This window comes from Lichenostomus cassidix, chromosome 6 (genome assembly GCF_008360975.1).
Source record: "Lichenostomus cassidix isolate B80296 chromosome 6, HeHo_3.0, whole genome shotgun sequence".
In the NCBI taxonomy this organism is placed as follows: Eukaryota; Metazoa; Chordata; class Aves; order Passeriformes; family Meliphagidae; genus Lichenostomus; species Lichenostomus cassidix.
In genome coordinates this window covers 3,926,159-3,941,370 of record NC_139487.1, presented here as the reverse complement: position 1 = coordinate 3,941,370, position 15,212 = coordinate 3,926,159, and the positions used below count along the sequence as shown (strand labels likewise).

The window sequence follows — 15,212 nt, the reverse complement described above, 5'->3', positions numbered from 1 at the left end:
AGGAGAATATATCCCAAGAAATAAAGACTAGATCCAAAATATCTTTAGCTTAATGCTGAATAATTACCTGCGAAAGAACCAAAACATACTGCAGGCAAAAGTCTGCACTGGCAATGAATGTTCTTCAAAGAAGTGTCTTCTTCCTTAATCCCTCCGAATCTGAAATTCTTAAATATTCCTGTCATTCCGACCTCACTAACAAGTGCAGTGCTGCAGTAATGGAACTCCCGTCACCCCGGGCAGCACGGGCTGTGCTATCTTTATGATCACCGCAAACAGCACCGCTTGACGCACGGGATGGCTCAGCCCTTTGGCGCCCCGGGGGTCACTAAAGCGAATTGCTGAGCTTACTGCGAGACCAGAATTGGGTAAAAATGAGTAAAACCAGACGCGGTAAGAGGGATATTCCTGACCCTGCCATTTGGGCCGAGCCCGCCAGGGGGCGCCCCGCAGCACTGCGCATGCGCACCGCACCGGCGGAAGCGGCGGCAATGGCAGCGCCGGCGGCGGAGCAGCAGCAGCAGCAGCGAGGAGGCGGCGGTGCCCGGGTGGGGCTGTGCCTGCTGTGCGGGCTGCCCGCGGCCGGCAAGTCCAGCCTGGCCCGCGCCCTGCGCCGCCGGCTGCCGCAGCGCCCGGGCTGGAGCTGCGCGCTGCTCGCCTACGACGAGCTCATCCCGCCGGAGGCCTTCCGCCCGCACGCGCCGCAGGCGGGCCCGCACGAGCCATCCTCATTGGTCCGTTGGGGCGCGCCGCGTGTTGCGTCACGAGCGTGCGGTGGTCGTTGCCAGGCAACGGGACGCGTCCGGCCGGGGTGGCGGTCAGGCCGAGTCCCCTCACGGCGGGCGGCGGGGCGGGAGCGCTGAGCGGCGGCGATGCGGGGCCGTGATCTCCCCCCTTCCTCTCTCCGCAGCTGCCCGGCTGGAAGCGGAGCCGCCGCGAGCTGCTGCAGTGCCTGGAGGGATTGCTGCGGGCGCTGCTCACCGGGGCGCCGCTGGCGGGCCCCGCTCAGCCGGGCTGGGAGCGCTTCCTGCGCTGCTGCCGCCGGGAGGGACTGCTGCCCGCCGCCGAGCGTGACGCCGGAGCCACCTCCCGGCCGCTGCTCCTCCTGCTGGATGACAACTTCTATTACCAGAGCATGCGCTACGAGGTGTACCAGCTGGCCCGCAAATGTAATTACTGCTTGTTCCTTTGCGTGAGGATGTTTGTAGGAAATCCAGCGCACCTCATCTGCCTTCCTTTAAGTGCTCCCGTGCAACGTTGGTTATTCATAATTGCTGGATACCTGTAATAGAGTAGCGATCAATGTAACTTTATTACTGTCTTACTATAAATTGGTAGATCATGTAAAAGCCTTCCTAGAGCAGCCTTAAAGCATCTTCCAGTAGATAAGGAGGTGCCAAGAGAGCTGGAGAGGGACTTTGGACAAGAACATGAAATATCAGGCTCAGAACCAGTGCAGAAGCTCCTCACTCATGCAGAGCCTTTCTCCTGCACGTTCCTCCCAGAAAATTTTACTTGAAATGTTTAAAGATTAAAATTGTCTGATTCTGTTCTTTTTAGATTCGCTGGGCTTCTGCCAGTTGTTTTTAGAATGTCCATTGGAATGCTGCCTGCAGAGGAATCGCCTCAGAAGTGATCCTGTGCCTGAGCAGACAATACATTTAATGGCAAAGAAAATAGAAATGCCAGATCTCAGGAAAAACGCTTGGGAGCAGCACAGCCTCATTCTGAGTAGCTCTGATTGCATCTCAGAGGACAAGTATGTTACTGGATTGATCCTAGAGTTTGCCCTAAGAGCTATTTTCAGTGGTAGAAGCTTCTTATTGTATCTACACAGTGTGTAAAAATACTCCCAGTGGTGATTTTTGGAAGCCAGGCAGTTACACACAGTCCAGGCTCATTAGGAGCTCACAGCCACCATCCTGTGCTGAGTTAACCTCAAAACTCACTGCATGCCTACCCTGCCACAGAAAATCTGTGTGAATTGTCTGAAACACTAAGACTGAAAATAATTTGAATTGTAATTGGTTTTGGTCTCAGACTATTTCAGATTGCCTCAAAAATTTAACTGAAAATTTGCTCTTTTTTTTTTTTCTGTGGTATCATAAGAAAAAAAAAGCTCAGGGTACGTGTTTGATTGCTGTGGTTTACTCTGTTGTTTGTTTTCCTAGTGAACAGATCATGAACTTGTTGGCCACTGCTTTGGAAAATCCTGAGAGGCCAAATGAGGAGGACACAGAGCAAAAGGTAGCACTGCAGAGCTTCAGGGCGCAGCTTTGGGTGCTGACTGAGTTGCTGCTGATGTGCTGTTTTCAAAAAGCACTTCAAAATTCAAATAAATTTAAAGCACTTGCTTGTTTTCTTCCTTCCTGGTGGCCCTGGCCAGGAGGCAGCTCGAGCCATCTGTGCAGCCAGTGCTGTCCATCAGGCTGACCAGGCATGCAGGAGAATCATCTCTCAGGCAATGCAGGATGCCAAAGGTACCTCTTCCACCTATCCCACCTATCCTAGGTGCTAACTGGCAATGGAAAACTGCCCCTGGAATTCCCCTGTTCAGGAATTCTATCCCAGCAGGTGTGTCTGAGGCAATGCCTTCACTGTGGTCAGCAGTATTTGTGGAAGACTGTAGATTGAAAAGCCACAATAATATTTATTGCCTGTATTAAATACAGCTTTAATGGACCCTTTTAGTACAGAGCAGCATTTTAGAGATTTAATGCTATAGACAATGCTCTCAGGCCCACGGTGGGATTGCTGGGGTGGCTGTGCAGGGACAGGAGTTGGACTGAATGATCATTGTGGGTCCTTCCAGCTCAGGACATTCTATGGTTCTGTGATTTTGTCTGTAAGCATGAAGTTAAAAGTTCAGCTTTAATTTTCTTTTAGGTAAAAATGTTCTCCCAAGTGAGATGAAGAGCCTGGCAGAAGAACTCAACAAACTGAAAACAGAATTTTTGGATGACTTGAGGCAAGGAAAGACTTTGAAAACCCAATATTCTGACCCTGCTACAAGTGTAATTTCATCATTCCAACACGAGGCAACCAATGCAGTAAATAAATATATTTTTAAATAATGACATAGAGAATGTTGGATATTTAGGAGTCCAAAGTGTTTAAAGTGCAGCACTCTGAGCACAGCTACTGAGAGGTCTGAGGTAAAACTCCCTTCCCTGCAGCCTCTGTGCCTCCTCTTGCCATGACAGGGAAGAGAAACAGTCTAATCCAGTCTAACCAAGCTGTCCTTGGCTGTGGAGATCAAGCCAAGAGCAAACCATCCTTAGATAGAAATTTCATGGAATCAGAGGGAGTCAACCCAGGAGGAACATTTGGAAAATCACCAGCTCCACCTATGGAAGGATATGCAATTAAGAATTGACATGAGACCTAATTAGAAAGTGTTATTTTATTCATATCTTACAAAAGCAAAGCTTCACAACATGAACTACACGAGATAGAGTTATTTCAGAATTAACCTTGTCATCTCAAAAACGTTCACTAACATTAAAATTTATTTTACAACTCTAACAGGTTTCATTTTTGCATAAAATCTGCTCTTTACACTGAAATACATATTATTAACAAAGTAGGTACTTAGAAGCACATACACAAAGATTGCTCAATGAAAAATGCTTCAGCAGGAGAGAGATTTCCTGCAGCAGAACATCCATTTGCTGTTGATTTTCAAAGAAGCTTAGACTTAGTAGAAAACTTGCCAGTGGAGACTTCTAAATTACATTCCCTTCGTCAAAAAGAAACAAAAAGCAAACTCCCAAAACATTCTGGAACAAAACAAACAGTAACAGATTATTTGGCTGGAAAACACTGCTGGAAAGTGTCTCCCAGCACTGTTTTATACTAAAATGCCAATCAACATTTTATGTCTAAATCCTCTTCATCTAAACATGTGTCTGTGAAAAAACAACTATTTTTGCCTATTGCCTGCTTCACAGTTGAAGTATTAACTGAGATAATGAAGATGTTCAAATATTTGTGTGTTCATTGGAATATTCAGTCTCTAAACAGTAAATGTGTATTAAGAGTGCTAGAAATAGTGCATGTTAAAGATGTCCAAAAGCTAAAAATAAGCTATGACAATAAAAACAAAAACCTTACAAAGTTCATGGTTTACAGCTACAGAACTTAACAGAAAAGTTCCACCTCCTTCCCAAACTTCCATTAATAACAGTTAAAATGCTAATCACCCACCACCTTATAATATAAGGATTTGGGTTACAAAAAAAAAAAAAATAAGTGCAGTGTAGCACATGGAGGATTCAATATGAAAAGTTCCTCTAAGGACTCAATCCCAGAATCCTGGACAACTCTCCCTCACTGACTCTGGGTAAGGCCTGCTTGTGCAAGGGATCATACTTGGAAACAACTTGCCAGTAAAAACTCTTTAAATTACAGTCAATAATATGTACAAATTAATGAAAAACGGGGAAATACACCTTCCAAAGCTCCTCAGTTGACAGAAGGGGATAATGACATCAGGGAATCATTTGGCACAACTGAACACACAGTGAGATCATGAACATGAACAATGCTAGTCCTGCTAGGGTAGGGTAGGATACAAAGGATCCACCCCAGGGATCTGGGTGCAGAGCCAAGGGATGAGCACCAAAGCTGCTGCTGCCCAAGAACCCCTCTGCAATGAGGAGTTTGCCCAAAGAAACAGAGAAAGGTGTTTTAGCATGGTTCAACTGTTTGTAGATGTCCCAGCTAATCTCTCCCTTAGTTACTCAAGAGCAGAACCAATGGTATCCAGGCAGGAAAATCCTTCCAAACAACAATTTGCAAGGCTTGGGGACAGATTTTTTCATACTGAATTCTGTTATTAGTCACATACATTCCCCACAACAGGATCCCCTCCTCAATGAGGGCCTATTTTCCATAAGATCCTGCAGGCTTCCTCTTGCTCCCAGCTCTCTTTAGTTTTGTTCAAGGCCATCACGGTTCAGAAGTCATTTCTCTAAATCCTAAGAAAAGCCTCTAACAATGCTAACACTGCCAGCAAAAGCTACAGTGGATCAGAAACTACATCTGTGCACATGGAAGTTTCTCTCCCTAGGATACCAGGAGGTAGAAAGCCACAAATCAAGGAGAACTCAGCTGTTGTGATCAGTGTCACTCAGTACTGGAAGGTGCACCACCATTCCACAAGTTCCTTTGGAAAACTTGCCAGAACATAGGAATGGGAGGTTGCATCATCTATCAAAAAGGCAAGGAAAACCATTTTTTATCAATTACTAATTGTAAAGGTCTTCAAGAGGAATGTCTCTTCTCCTAAAACTGTATTTCAGCCGAATTTAAATTGTAGAATTGTTCAATGTGTGATCCAAAGAGAGCCATCATTCCTGCCCTGAGTGGAAAAAAATTTCATTCCAAAATTTGTCCAGGAGCAGTAACTTCCAACTGGATTCCAGTCAGTAAGCTTTTACTTCTTAAAATAAAGGATGTTTATGCACAAAGACTTGCAGTTTTACTTACAAAATAAATCTTAAAATTATAAAGCAGCAATGAGGTATTCTGGAATTACAGAGTGCCATGATGAAAAATGGAAATTACATGTCTTACAAATCCACCAAAATTATTTCTGAACCAGGCCTGAAAACAAAACAATTTTTTCTTAGGAGTGACAATGTTATTGTTCATCTTCTCTAAACTGGAACCACTTCAGTAGCAGATTTCTGACCTCGTTACTACAAGACTGCACAGCCAATAATCCATTTCCTTAACACAGAAATTCAGCAGTACATAAGTCAGGTAGTGAGAAACAGGTCTGCTTTCCAATTTTCTATTTATATAAAGTCAAAATTACTTCTACAGCTAAAATTCTTAGACAGGTGGTTTTCCTGCATTGATCTTACCCTGACTGTAAGTTTTTCCACTGGCTTCAAGAAGATTTAGCTCCCATAACAATATAAATTTGATTCAGATTCTAACCTCTGGTTTGTAGAACAGTAATAAAATCTCCTTGCTTTTAACAAAACATGGTTTGCTGATAGGAAAAAGGAAACATATAAGAGAAGCTTTAATTTGTCTCAAGTAAGACAAACCAAGATAAAAGTGCATGTCTAAATATGAGAAAAGTAACAGTTCTTTCTTTATTTTTAAGGTCTCAACTTCTCACCTAGCACATTAAGTTATTAATTTTGCTCAGCTGTTTTATTTAGGTTTATGTTAAAGTGCCTGTCCTTTAGCCTGGGGGCTTCTAAAGATGTACAGTATGAACCAAAACAAACAACTTCAGTTACCATTTGCAACCAACAATTCCTAAACAACTTCAGTATAGTCAGCCAGTTTTCCTTTGTGTCCCACATGGAGCCCAGAAAAAGCCAGAGGTCCTTCTCCTTATTTCCAGCACACTCAAAGGACATCAAATCTGGGAGAGGGGACATACCAGGCCTCCAGGTCAGCTGAAGTCTACATTAAACTGGATTATACAACTCTCAAACATACAGACAACCTCTCAGCTGTAGCCTGGCCCAACATAAAACTGAACAAAGGAGTTTTAATTTGTAAACTTCTTGTTTGTTTCTATCAGAACTTCTACCAACAGGACAGAAGTCTAAATGTGCAAACTTTAAATATCTGTACAACTCAGTTTAAGGCAGTTAGAAATATCACAGAATATATATTAGTTCTACAGGCTCTTTATTATGTCTTTAAAAATTGCCTCCTCTGAAAAAGAATGACATGTAAAATTTTGGTAGAGCGTAGGTAAAATAAGGTATCTTACTTTTTTGTTTCTGTAACTCATGAATGACAGGCTTTTAACTACTTTTTTTTTCCTATCAGAGTTTTATCCACCATAACTTGTTACCTTCTAGTTTTGTGCTAATAGTTAAATTAGTGTTTAAGTCCTATCATGAAGAGTTTAGACTATACTAAACAGGAACTTATCATTAACCTTCATCAGATTAAAGCAACTTTTACATCAAATTGAATTTGTCAGTTAAAGTTGCTTCTGTTTGTTTGAGTAGCAAAATTTTTAAGGATTTCTCCGAAGTGACCTTATAGAGTCATACAATGGTTGGGGTCAGAAGGGACCTTAAAGGAGAGACACCTTCCACTGTCCCAGGCTGCTCCAATCCCTCTCCAACCTGGCCTTGGACACTTCCAGCCATGAGGCAGCCACAGCTCCTCTGGGCAGCTGTGCCAGGGCCTCAGCACCCTTACAGGGAAAAATTCCTTCCCAATATTCCATCGTACTTTGTCCTCTGTCACTTTGAAGCCATTCCTGCTTGTCCTGTCACTACATGGACCATGACGTGTCATGGCATCGACCTTTTGTATATTATGGTAACATATCTTGTCTTGCCTAGTAAACAATCTGGGAATTACATCCTATGGTTCAGGACACACTGCTTCTCCATTTGCAGAATGTTTATTGGGATTAAGTGCAAGCAACTTAAATTTAGCAACCACAGCATGTAAATGCATTCCAACCCTTACAGCACTCTTGGCTTTTTTTGAAAGGCTACATATAAAACAACAACCAAATCCAATACAAAATTTCCCTGGCAAGTTTTACAGGAACATGGAAATCAATTCGCCTCCTTTGTCGAATTGATTAATGTGAAGATTCCTTATGGGAATGTGCAAGCTTTCCATCAGCAAGTATGAAAAATAGACTGTAATATGTTAAAAAACTAAACGAAAGCATGTTTTCAGTCAATGTTGATTATGTTGGCCTCTCGCAAAGTGGCAAGCAAAGTCGTACTTGTTTTTACACTTACACCCACAAATGTTACACTGGAAAGGATTTTCAAATCCATGGCATCCCATGTGGATGGTGTAAAGGATATTGTCCGCAAAGTACATGTCACAGTGTGGGCAGTGGTGCAGGAGCTGAGGGTCCTGCACTGGCAGGGTGGGAGCTGGAGTGCTCGGCTGACTGTTACTGATGCTGGGAGTACTGGTGTGGGCACTGCGGTCACTGCTGGGCCCTGCCACAGGACTATAGTTCCTTTGATTGTGTGCCGGCCGGGAGTCAGGGCTGGTTGGAGAGGAATTCTGAGGAATATTTGCTGACACAGCTGACACTACTGCAGGTGCAGCAGGCTGCTGGATCATGAAAGGCTTTTCATCTTGACACGAAACGACGTCAGGAGAGGCTGGGTTTTGGTTTTCAGGCGGCAAGCTGGACAACTGTCCTGCTAACGTGGAGAGCTGGTTTAGAGGATTATCCACCATAAGGTCTTGTGGGTCTCTTGGCAATCCACCACTTGGAGTCGTTTTTGTCATGCTCTCATACGCCTCAGTCTGGATATTGGGGATTTCGTGAGTGAAATCATTAAGGTAGTCTGGTTTCTGCACCACCATGGAAGGTGGACTCAAATTAATTAACGCTCTTCTGCTGTACCCCAAATTGCTGGTCTTCTTCTGCAGAACACCCCACATTTTCTTGCTGCTCAGGGAAGACCTCGTCCCCTTGATGGGCACCATCTTGTGCTTGCGCCGGCGGTGGTGGGACAGGTTGCTGCGGTCACTGCAGCGGAAGGAGCACAGCTCACACTTGTAGGGCTTCTCCCCCGTGTGGGACCTCATGTGAGCCTCCAGGTGACGCTCATAGGCCGAAGCAAAGGGACACAGGTGGCACCTGTGTGGCTTCTCCCCTGGAAAATCAGAACAGATTATCCCATAGCACCTCCAAGCGCCTGGAAAAGGCTCTGTGTGGGACACTGAGGCGCTCACTGTGAGCTGCTCATCAAACTTCAGTCACCACCAGCCTCAAGCTCAGCTGAGTATCCTGGGAGAGTGGAGAACACTGGGACAGCTCTACCTCACCCAATGGATCATCAGCACGGGGAAAAAACCTGAGTGGAATTAGCATAACACATAACCATGCCAAGGAGTGAGTGCAGTGGTGTTTGTGGTGCCCTTAACTGGATCCAACTTCTCCCTCATCCACGGAGAGCACAGTGGGACACAGGAATGTCCGTACCACCAAAATGTTACTATTCTTCATAACTGTGTTCAAACACTGAGGGAGGATATCCTCCTGGGACCTTCCAAACAAACATCCTGGAACTACCACCTAAATAACCCATGCACACAGGCAGCCACTCAAGAACTGAGCTTTGAAAAAGGATCCTGTGGCTAAAGACTTACAACAGAAAACAAAAATGAGGTATTCCCTGGAGAACTGTGTGCTCTCCCAGAGGGGAGATGGGATAATTATCAGGGTGACCATCATCTCCTTTTGCACAGGCAGAACTTTGCTCTTTTATTAAATGAAATTTATAGATACTTACATTAACTTAAAAAAAATATTCAGAAAGCTTTGTAACATAATAACTGGACAACACATTTGTAACACAGCACTTCAGGACTTTGGATTTTCCCTTGATAGACTGATCTTCTAGGTGTTATAGATCCAGGTCTGCAATGACAGAAGTGCCTAAAGGATTTGATGTGTGTTCAGGTGCTGAAATGAAAGATCATCTTACCCTTCCTACCTAGAGTGCCAGCTCAATTTCTAAATCCCTGCTGTGCAATTGATGGGCATCCCACAGTTTGGAATCACAGCCTGAGATACCAAACTGATTTCCTTTTTCCCCTACATCACTGGCTCTCCAAGAGGAAAGAAATCAATTTTTGTGCTGCCTCCAAGCATCTTCTCTGCAGCAAGTGAAATCATGATTTCTCCATGAGCATATCTATGTATTCATATACACACACAAAGATGTGTAAAGACCTGGAGATTTGGTACAATGGTATGAGAACACTGACAAACTCCCTACATTTACACAGAACTTGCCAATCTGAATGGTCATATTTCATTCTAAACTGGTTTCACAGAGATAAAAGTTTTGCATCACATGTTGCACAACACAGCTGGTGAACTACTCATGATCTGCTGTCAGCCTCAACATGAAACCAATCCTGCAGTGGGTTCCACTTAATAATAATGGTTGCAGGATCCTGCCTGGGTCACAATTCCTTCACTAGATGTCCAGGATGCAGTACCTGTTTATTCACATTGCTCTGAGGCTGTGAGTCAGCTGCCACTTCTCTGTTTTAATGCTGACTCATCTGAGCCTTCACAGCACAAGCAATCCAACTCCTGGCCCTTTGCCATACTTCCAAGCAAAACAACACTCAGGCCTTGGGTCTCCTTGCCCGTGAGCGAAAAAACAACACAAAACAAACCAGGAAAACCAAACCAAAATCACTCTTCTTTTTTTGTTTTGGAAGACACAAAAGAAGAATTTACCAGGTCTTCACAACCTGAACCTCAGGTATTGAGTATTGGTGTGATACACTTGACAGACTTCACAAGCATCTTTCTTTTGTTTCCTCTCATTTGCCATGAAGTTGGAGCTTTCAGGAACAATTTAGGACTAAACAAGCCATAGCAGGTATTTTTTTCATTACTGTTATCAATCACTTACTTGATGATATGTCCTCACATTTGAATATTCTACCAATAACTTTATTCTTATTACTGTATTTTGTACTTCCACATCTAGAATGTTGAGCAGAAGAGGAATATTTTCATAGCCAAACAACAGAGGAAGAAAAGCCCCTATAAATTTCTACATAGCAACAGTACATTTGTCACTTTTCTCATCAGCACAGAAAAACTAAGTTATTTTTAGGGCCCTTCAATTTATATTGATGTTTTCATGCTAAACTTTACTCCCATATAGTTACTTATAATAATAAATGTCAGTAGGAATTTGCACAGTTTAAATACGTATTTGGCACACTTTTACAAAAATAGACTATAAAAACTCACCAGCACACAGCTACTGTTAAGAAGTCTCACACTGCTTGAATTTGCCAACTCCTGACATGCAGATCTCAACGCTGAGTGAACATCCCAAGGCCTCCCAGCCAAGCAGAGCAGAACATTCCATACCTGTGTGAATCCTGATGTGTTCTATCAGCCGCGCTGTTCCTTTGCTGGCGTAGTTGCAGTATCGACACTTTAGCTTTCCATCAAAAGTCCTTTCAAACCCATCCACCAACATTCCTGAGTTTTCATCCAGTGAAACTTCAACAGAAGGATGATCCAGACCATTCTGATCCCCTTCTGTCCCAGCTGTGAACAATGCAACATGGATTTTAATTAAGAATCTGTAGGACACCATCTGTCACGCTGTGAGCAAATGCCAAACAGCTTTTGCTTCTCTATGCCCTTGGTCTTTAAATAAAGAGAAGTGTAAAAACATGCCCTGATTAACACAAAGGTACATTCACATCTTTAGTGACATGAAAATGACTATCAGAAATGTTTCCATACAGCTGCAGTATTTACAGGGACTGTGAACAGCGATGTCACTCTGAAAAAAATCAAATTTGTGGCACTGAAATCAGCTCACCTCCCTGGAGAGTCTCTACTTCCTTGTCACCAGTAACTGATCCAGAAATCATATTGACATGGTGAGTCTGTTGGGTCAGATACTCCTGAAAATCTTTCACAAAATCCAATGGTTCTGCCTTCTTTTCCCCCATATTGACTCTTTCATTTACAACCTCTTGTGCCTAGGAGGGAAAATGTTTTCAGAACACAAGTGTCACTGAATTTGAACGCATTCAGAAAAATAAGTTCAGGTTTTGAGTTGGATTTTTTAAGTGAAGAATTACTTCTATCACACAGCATGACATATTAAAGAATACAAAATACAAGTTTTGGGAAAACTGTTTTCAACAACCATAAACACAGTAACAATATCAAATTGGACAAAATTACAAAATAACCACAACCAATTTGCCTTTTTTAAAAAATGGATCATACCTGAATTTTAGTGCCCTGTTAAGTAGTGAACATACTCCAAAATGTAGCCCAACACGTCAGATAAAAAGCACAGAGCACAGCCTCTCCACTTTCTCTGGAAGGAATAAAAGGGAAATTTGAGTCCATTACTCATCCTAAACCCCTTAAGTTATAAGGAAGAAATTTGAAAAATATTTATGTTTAAAAGATAGGCTCTAACACTCTGCTGTTCTAAATTTTAATAAAACAATTACACTTCCAGCAAAAACTTTTCAAAGATTGCATCCTCTGCTTCCTGTGCATCACCTGAAGGACACTTTTGTCTCACTGACTGTTTTTCCAATGAACATCTGGCTCCAAAAAACCCCATATTTGGGTCAGCCAATTGTGGGAACTGAAATGATGGAAAACCAGCTGAATATTGGTGATTAGCAAAGCTGGAAAGAAGCCTTAGAGAAAGCACTATTTCATAGTTTTCCCAAAATTTTACTTTCGTATTCTGAGTACAAGTCTTAATCCATTCCATTATTTTGCACTGAAATTATTAAAATATTCACTAGAAATCAGTGGTCAGGCTCATTTTGGGGACTGTAAGTAACAAACCTCTATAAAGTCTCAATTTGCAATGAATTTGGGAAGACAGAACTCGGAATTAGTTGAAAAGACAAGTCTGTCACATTATTCCTACGGAATATAATCAGAAATAATTTACAATGTTATAATTTCAGTAAGAATGCCCTTTATTTTTTAATACCTACTTAGGTGACCTCCAGGAGCTCAAGCTCTGAGTGCCAGACCACATTTAAACATTGTCTCCTGTGTGCAAAGCTACTTGGAAGTGTTTGTTCATTATTGGCATCCAGATGAGAATGTTCTTTCACATCTCACCTAAGTGTGCTCAACTCCCAGCATTTATTATCACCATTAAGTTAGTCTGGAACACATCTGTATGTCTCTATCTTACCTACTCTCTTTCAGGTGTCACCAGCCTCCTGAAGGCTTAAGTTAATTTGCATTCCATTTGTTGGTGTCTCCTGCAATAAAGCAAAGGCATTAGGATATGAATTATAGTATTACAGGTATTTATAATATTAAAGATATTAAAATAAAAATGGGACAGAAAGAAAAACAGGACAATATAATGAAGAGTCCCAATCAGGCCAACTTCCCACAAATTATGATAAGAAATAACAACTTAAAATTAAACCATTCTAAATATTGTATGGCTCAATGTGGAACAGCATCAAAAGTTGGTATTATCAGAGGAGAATCTGTGTGTGCCTCTGTGTAAGGCACTTAGACTTATTACACAGAATCACAGAAGGGTTTGGGTTGGAAGAGACATTAAAGTCCACCCAGTGTCACCCCCTGCCATGGGCAGGGACACCTTCCACTATCCCAGGTTGCTCCAAGCCCCATCCAGCCTGGGATGGGACAACCACAGCTTCTCTGGGCACCCTGTTCCACCTTCACAGGGAACAATTTCTTCCTGATATCCAATCTAAATCTACTCTCTTTCAACTTGAAGCCATTCCCCCTTGTCCTGTAACTCCAGACCCTTGTAAATAGTCTCTCTCCATCTTTCTTTTGTGTTCTTTCACATACTGGAAGGCCACAATTAGGTCACCCCAAAGCCTTCTTTTCTCCAGGCCGATTTTTGACAGAAGATTACATAAAACTTCATAAACAGGTTGGGGATCAACTGCATAAAACTTCCTTTCTTTACCTCATTGATTTAATATGAAAACACTCATCCTTTCCTTTACACCAATGCAGGGAAGTCACCACAATTTAAGCACAACCCAAAAGCTCCCATTTGTATACTCAAAACACTTTAGTAATTTTATGTGGTATATTTTAGAGCTGCACAGCCAGCAGCTCTCCTTCTCAGGGGAGAATGACACACATCTGATCCTTGCTGTGTCACTCCTGCAAACCAGAAAATGCAATTCTAATTATCAGAAACTGAGCAGCCCAGCTCGTGTTTCACACACCAGGGATGGGCTGATCACACCGAGTGTTACCTGAGCTCTGCTGACACAACCACACCTCTGCCAGTTTCACACAACCAGGAGTAGAGCATTTTACTCATTTTCTTCCCAGGCACCACTGCTGGACTGAACAGTGGACACAGCACTGAGGTGAGCTAAGTTTAATCAAAGAATGTGCCAGGATGAAATATTCTGCTTAAACAGCTCTGCTAAAGGAAGTAGTTCACACAGAGAAACCCAGTAGTTTCACACACATAGTCAGAATTAATCCTGTAGTAATTATAGGACAATATAATAACAACGAGGACATGTATGCAATAAGAATAAAATTCATACGGGTATATGCAAGCGTCCCACCTTCTTTTAAGGAATCTAGGGGAAAAAAAAGGAGGGATCTCTCTGTTCTGTCTTTTTCAGGACCCATAAATTAAAGCAGGAAGGACCCCGAATCCCATCCAAGCACCTCCTGGTCCTCCTGACGGAGTTTTGACCGTGGGAGGGAGAGTGAATCACAGCGTCGGTGGCCGCCCGTGACCTGTCATCAACCCGAACATCCCAGGTCGATCTCACACCTCCTCCTTCGCCTCCCTCCACCCCCGGCTTGGGTGGGAAGCGACACGGCCATGGGAAACCTCCCGTGTCCCGTTCTGGGCTCCTCGGGACACGAGAGACACGCAGCTCCTGGAGAGGATCCAGCGAAGGGCAGCGAAGATGCTGAAGGGACTGAAGCATTTCTCTGCCGAGGAAAGGCTGAGGGAGCTGGGGCTGCTCAGCCGCCAGAGGAGCCCAGCTGAGAGGAGCCCTCAGCCCTGGGTGTCCCTGGTGTCCCTGGCCGCAGGGAGCTCAGACAGGGCCAGGCTCTGCTCCGGGGACAGCAGTGGCACCAGAGGAACGGCAGGGACTGATGCACGGCAAGTTCCATCTGAACACGAAGAACTTCTTCGCTGTGAAGGTGACAGCGCTGGGACAGACTGCCCAGAGAGGGTGTGCAGTGTCCCTCACTGCAGACACCCCAGAACTGTGCCATGTGTTCTGGGAGGGCCCTGCTGAGCAGGGAGGTGGGACCGGAGGGATTCTTTCCAATCTCATCCGCTCTGCGATTCTGTGATTACAGTGATCCTGTGATTTCCGTGATTCTCTGATTTCTGCGATTCCCCCGATTTCTGTCCCCCGCCTTCAGCCCAAGGCAGCAGCCTCGGCTGACCCGGCCCCGCTCCCCAAGCACTGCCCCCCGCCGTCCGGCCCCGTCACGGCAGAGGGAGGCCCCAGAAGGAAAGGCAGGGAGAGGGAAAAGAGAGGGAAGAAGACGGAAAGAGACGGAAGGAAAGAACAGACCGCACTCACCGCCGCCGCCCCGCGCCGCTCCCGCCTCCCGCCGCCGCCATGTTTGTTGTGCCTCCCCCGGCCCGGCCCGGCCCCGCCCACCGCAGTCTCGCGAGACCCTCGCGCACCGGCGGCAGCGGAGGGGAGGGGGTGTTGGCTCTGACGTCACG

The 15,212-nt window shown here is 44.1% G+C and overlaps 2 protein-coding genes across 3 annotated transcripts; one reads left to right on the top strand and one right to left on the bottom strand.

The window, feature by feature from the left end:
- Nucleotides 1-461: 461 nt before the first annotated feature.
- On the top strand, nucleotides 462-4,152 carry PSTK (phosphoseryl-tRNA kinase). The gene is made up of 6 exons (XM_085064643.1): nucleotides 462-734; nucleotides 911-1,169; nucleotides 1,561-1,759; nucleotides 2,172-2,247; nucleotides 2,387-2,480; nucleotides 2,887-4,152. Exons 1-6 carry the CDS (start codon nucleotides 462-464, stop codon nucleotides 3,072-3,074), a joined length of 1,089 nt encoding a protein of 362 aa, XP_084920769.1. The 3' UTR covers nucleotides 3,075-4,152.
- Nucleotides 3,389-15,133, bottom strand: IKZF5 (IKAROS family zinc finger 5). Of its 2 annotated transcripts, none has more exons than XM_085064641.1 (6): nucleotides 15,064-15,133; nucleotides 12,693-12,762; nucleotides 11,750-11,843; nucleotides 11,334-11,496; nucleotides 10,871-11,053; nucleotides 3,389-8,621 (listed from the first exon to the last, which is right to left on the bottom strand). In XM_085064641.1, exons 4-6 carry the CDS (start codon nucleotides 11,464-11,466, stop codon nucleotides 7,678-7,680), a joined length of 1,260 nt encoding a protein of 419 aa, XP_084920767.1. In that variant the 5' UTR covers nucleotides 11,467-11,496; nucleotides 11,750-11,843; nucleotides 12,693-12,762; nucleotides 15,064-15,133; the 3' UTR covers nucleotides 3,389-7,677. The 2 variants fall into 2 exon arrangements, with proteins under 2 accessions (XP_084920767.1, XP_084920768.1); XM_085064642.1 differs by lacking the exon at nucleotides 15,064-15,133 and adding an exon at nucleotides 13,455-14,913.
- Between the last annotated feature and the right edge of the window lie 79 nt (nucleotides 15,134-15,212).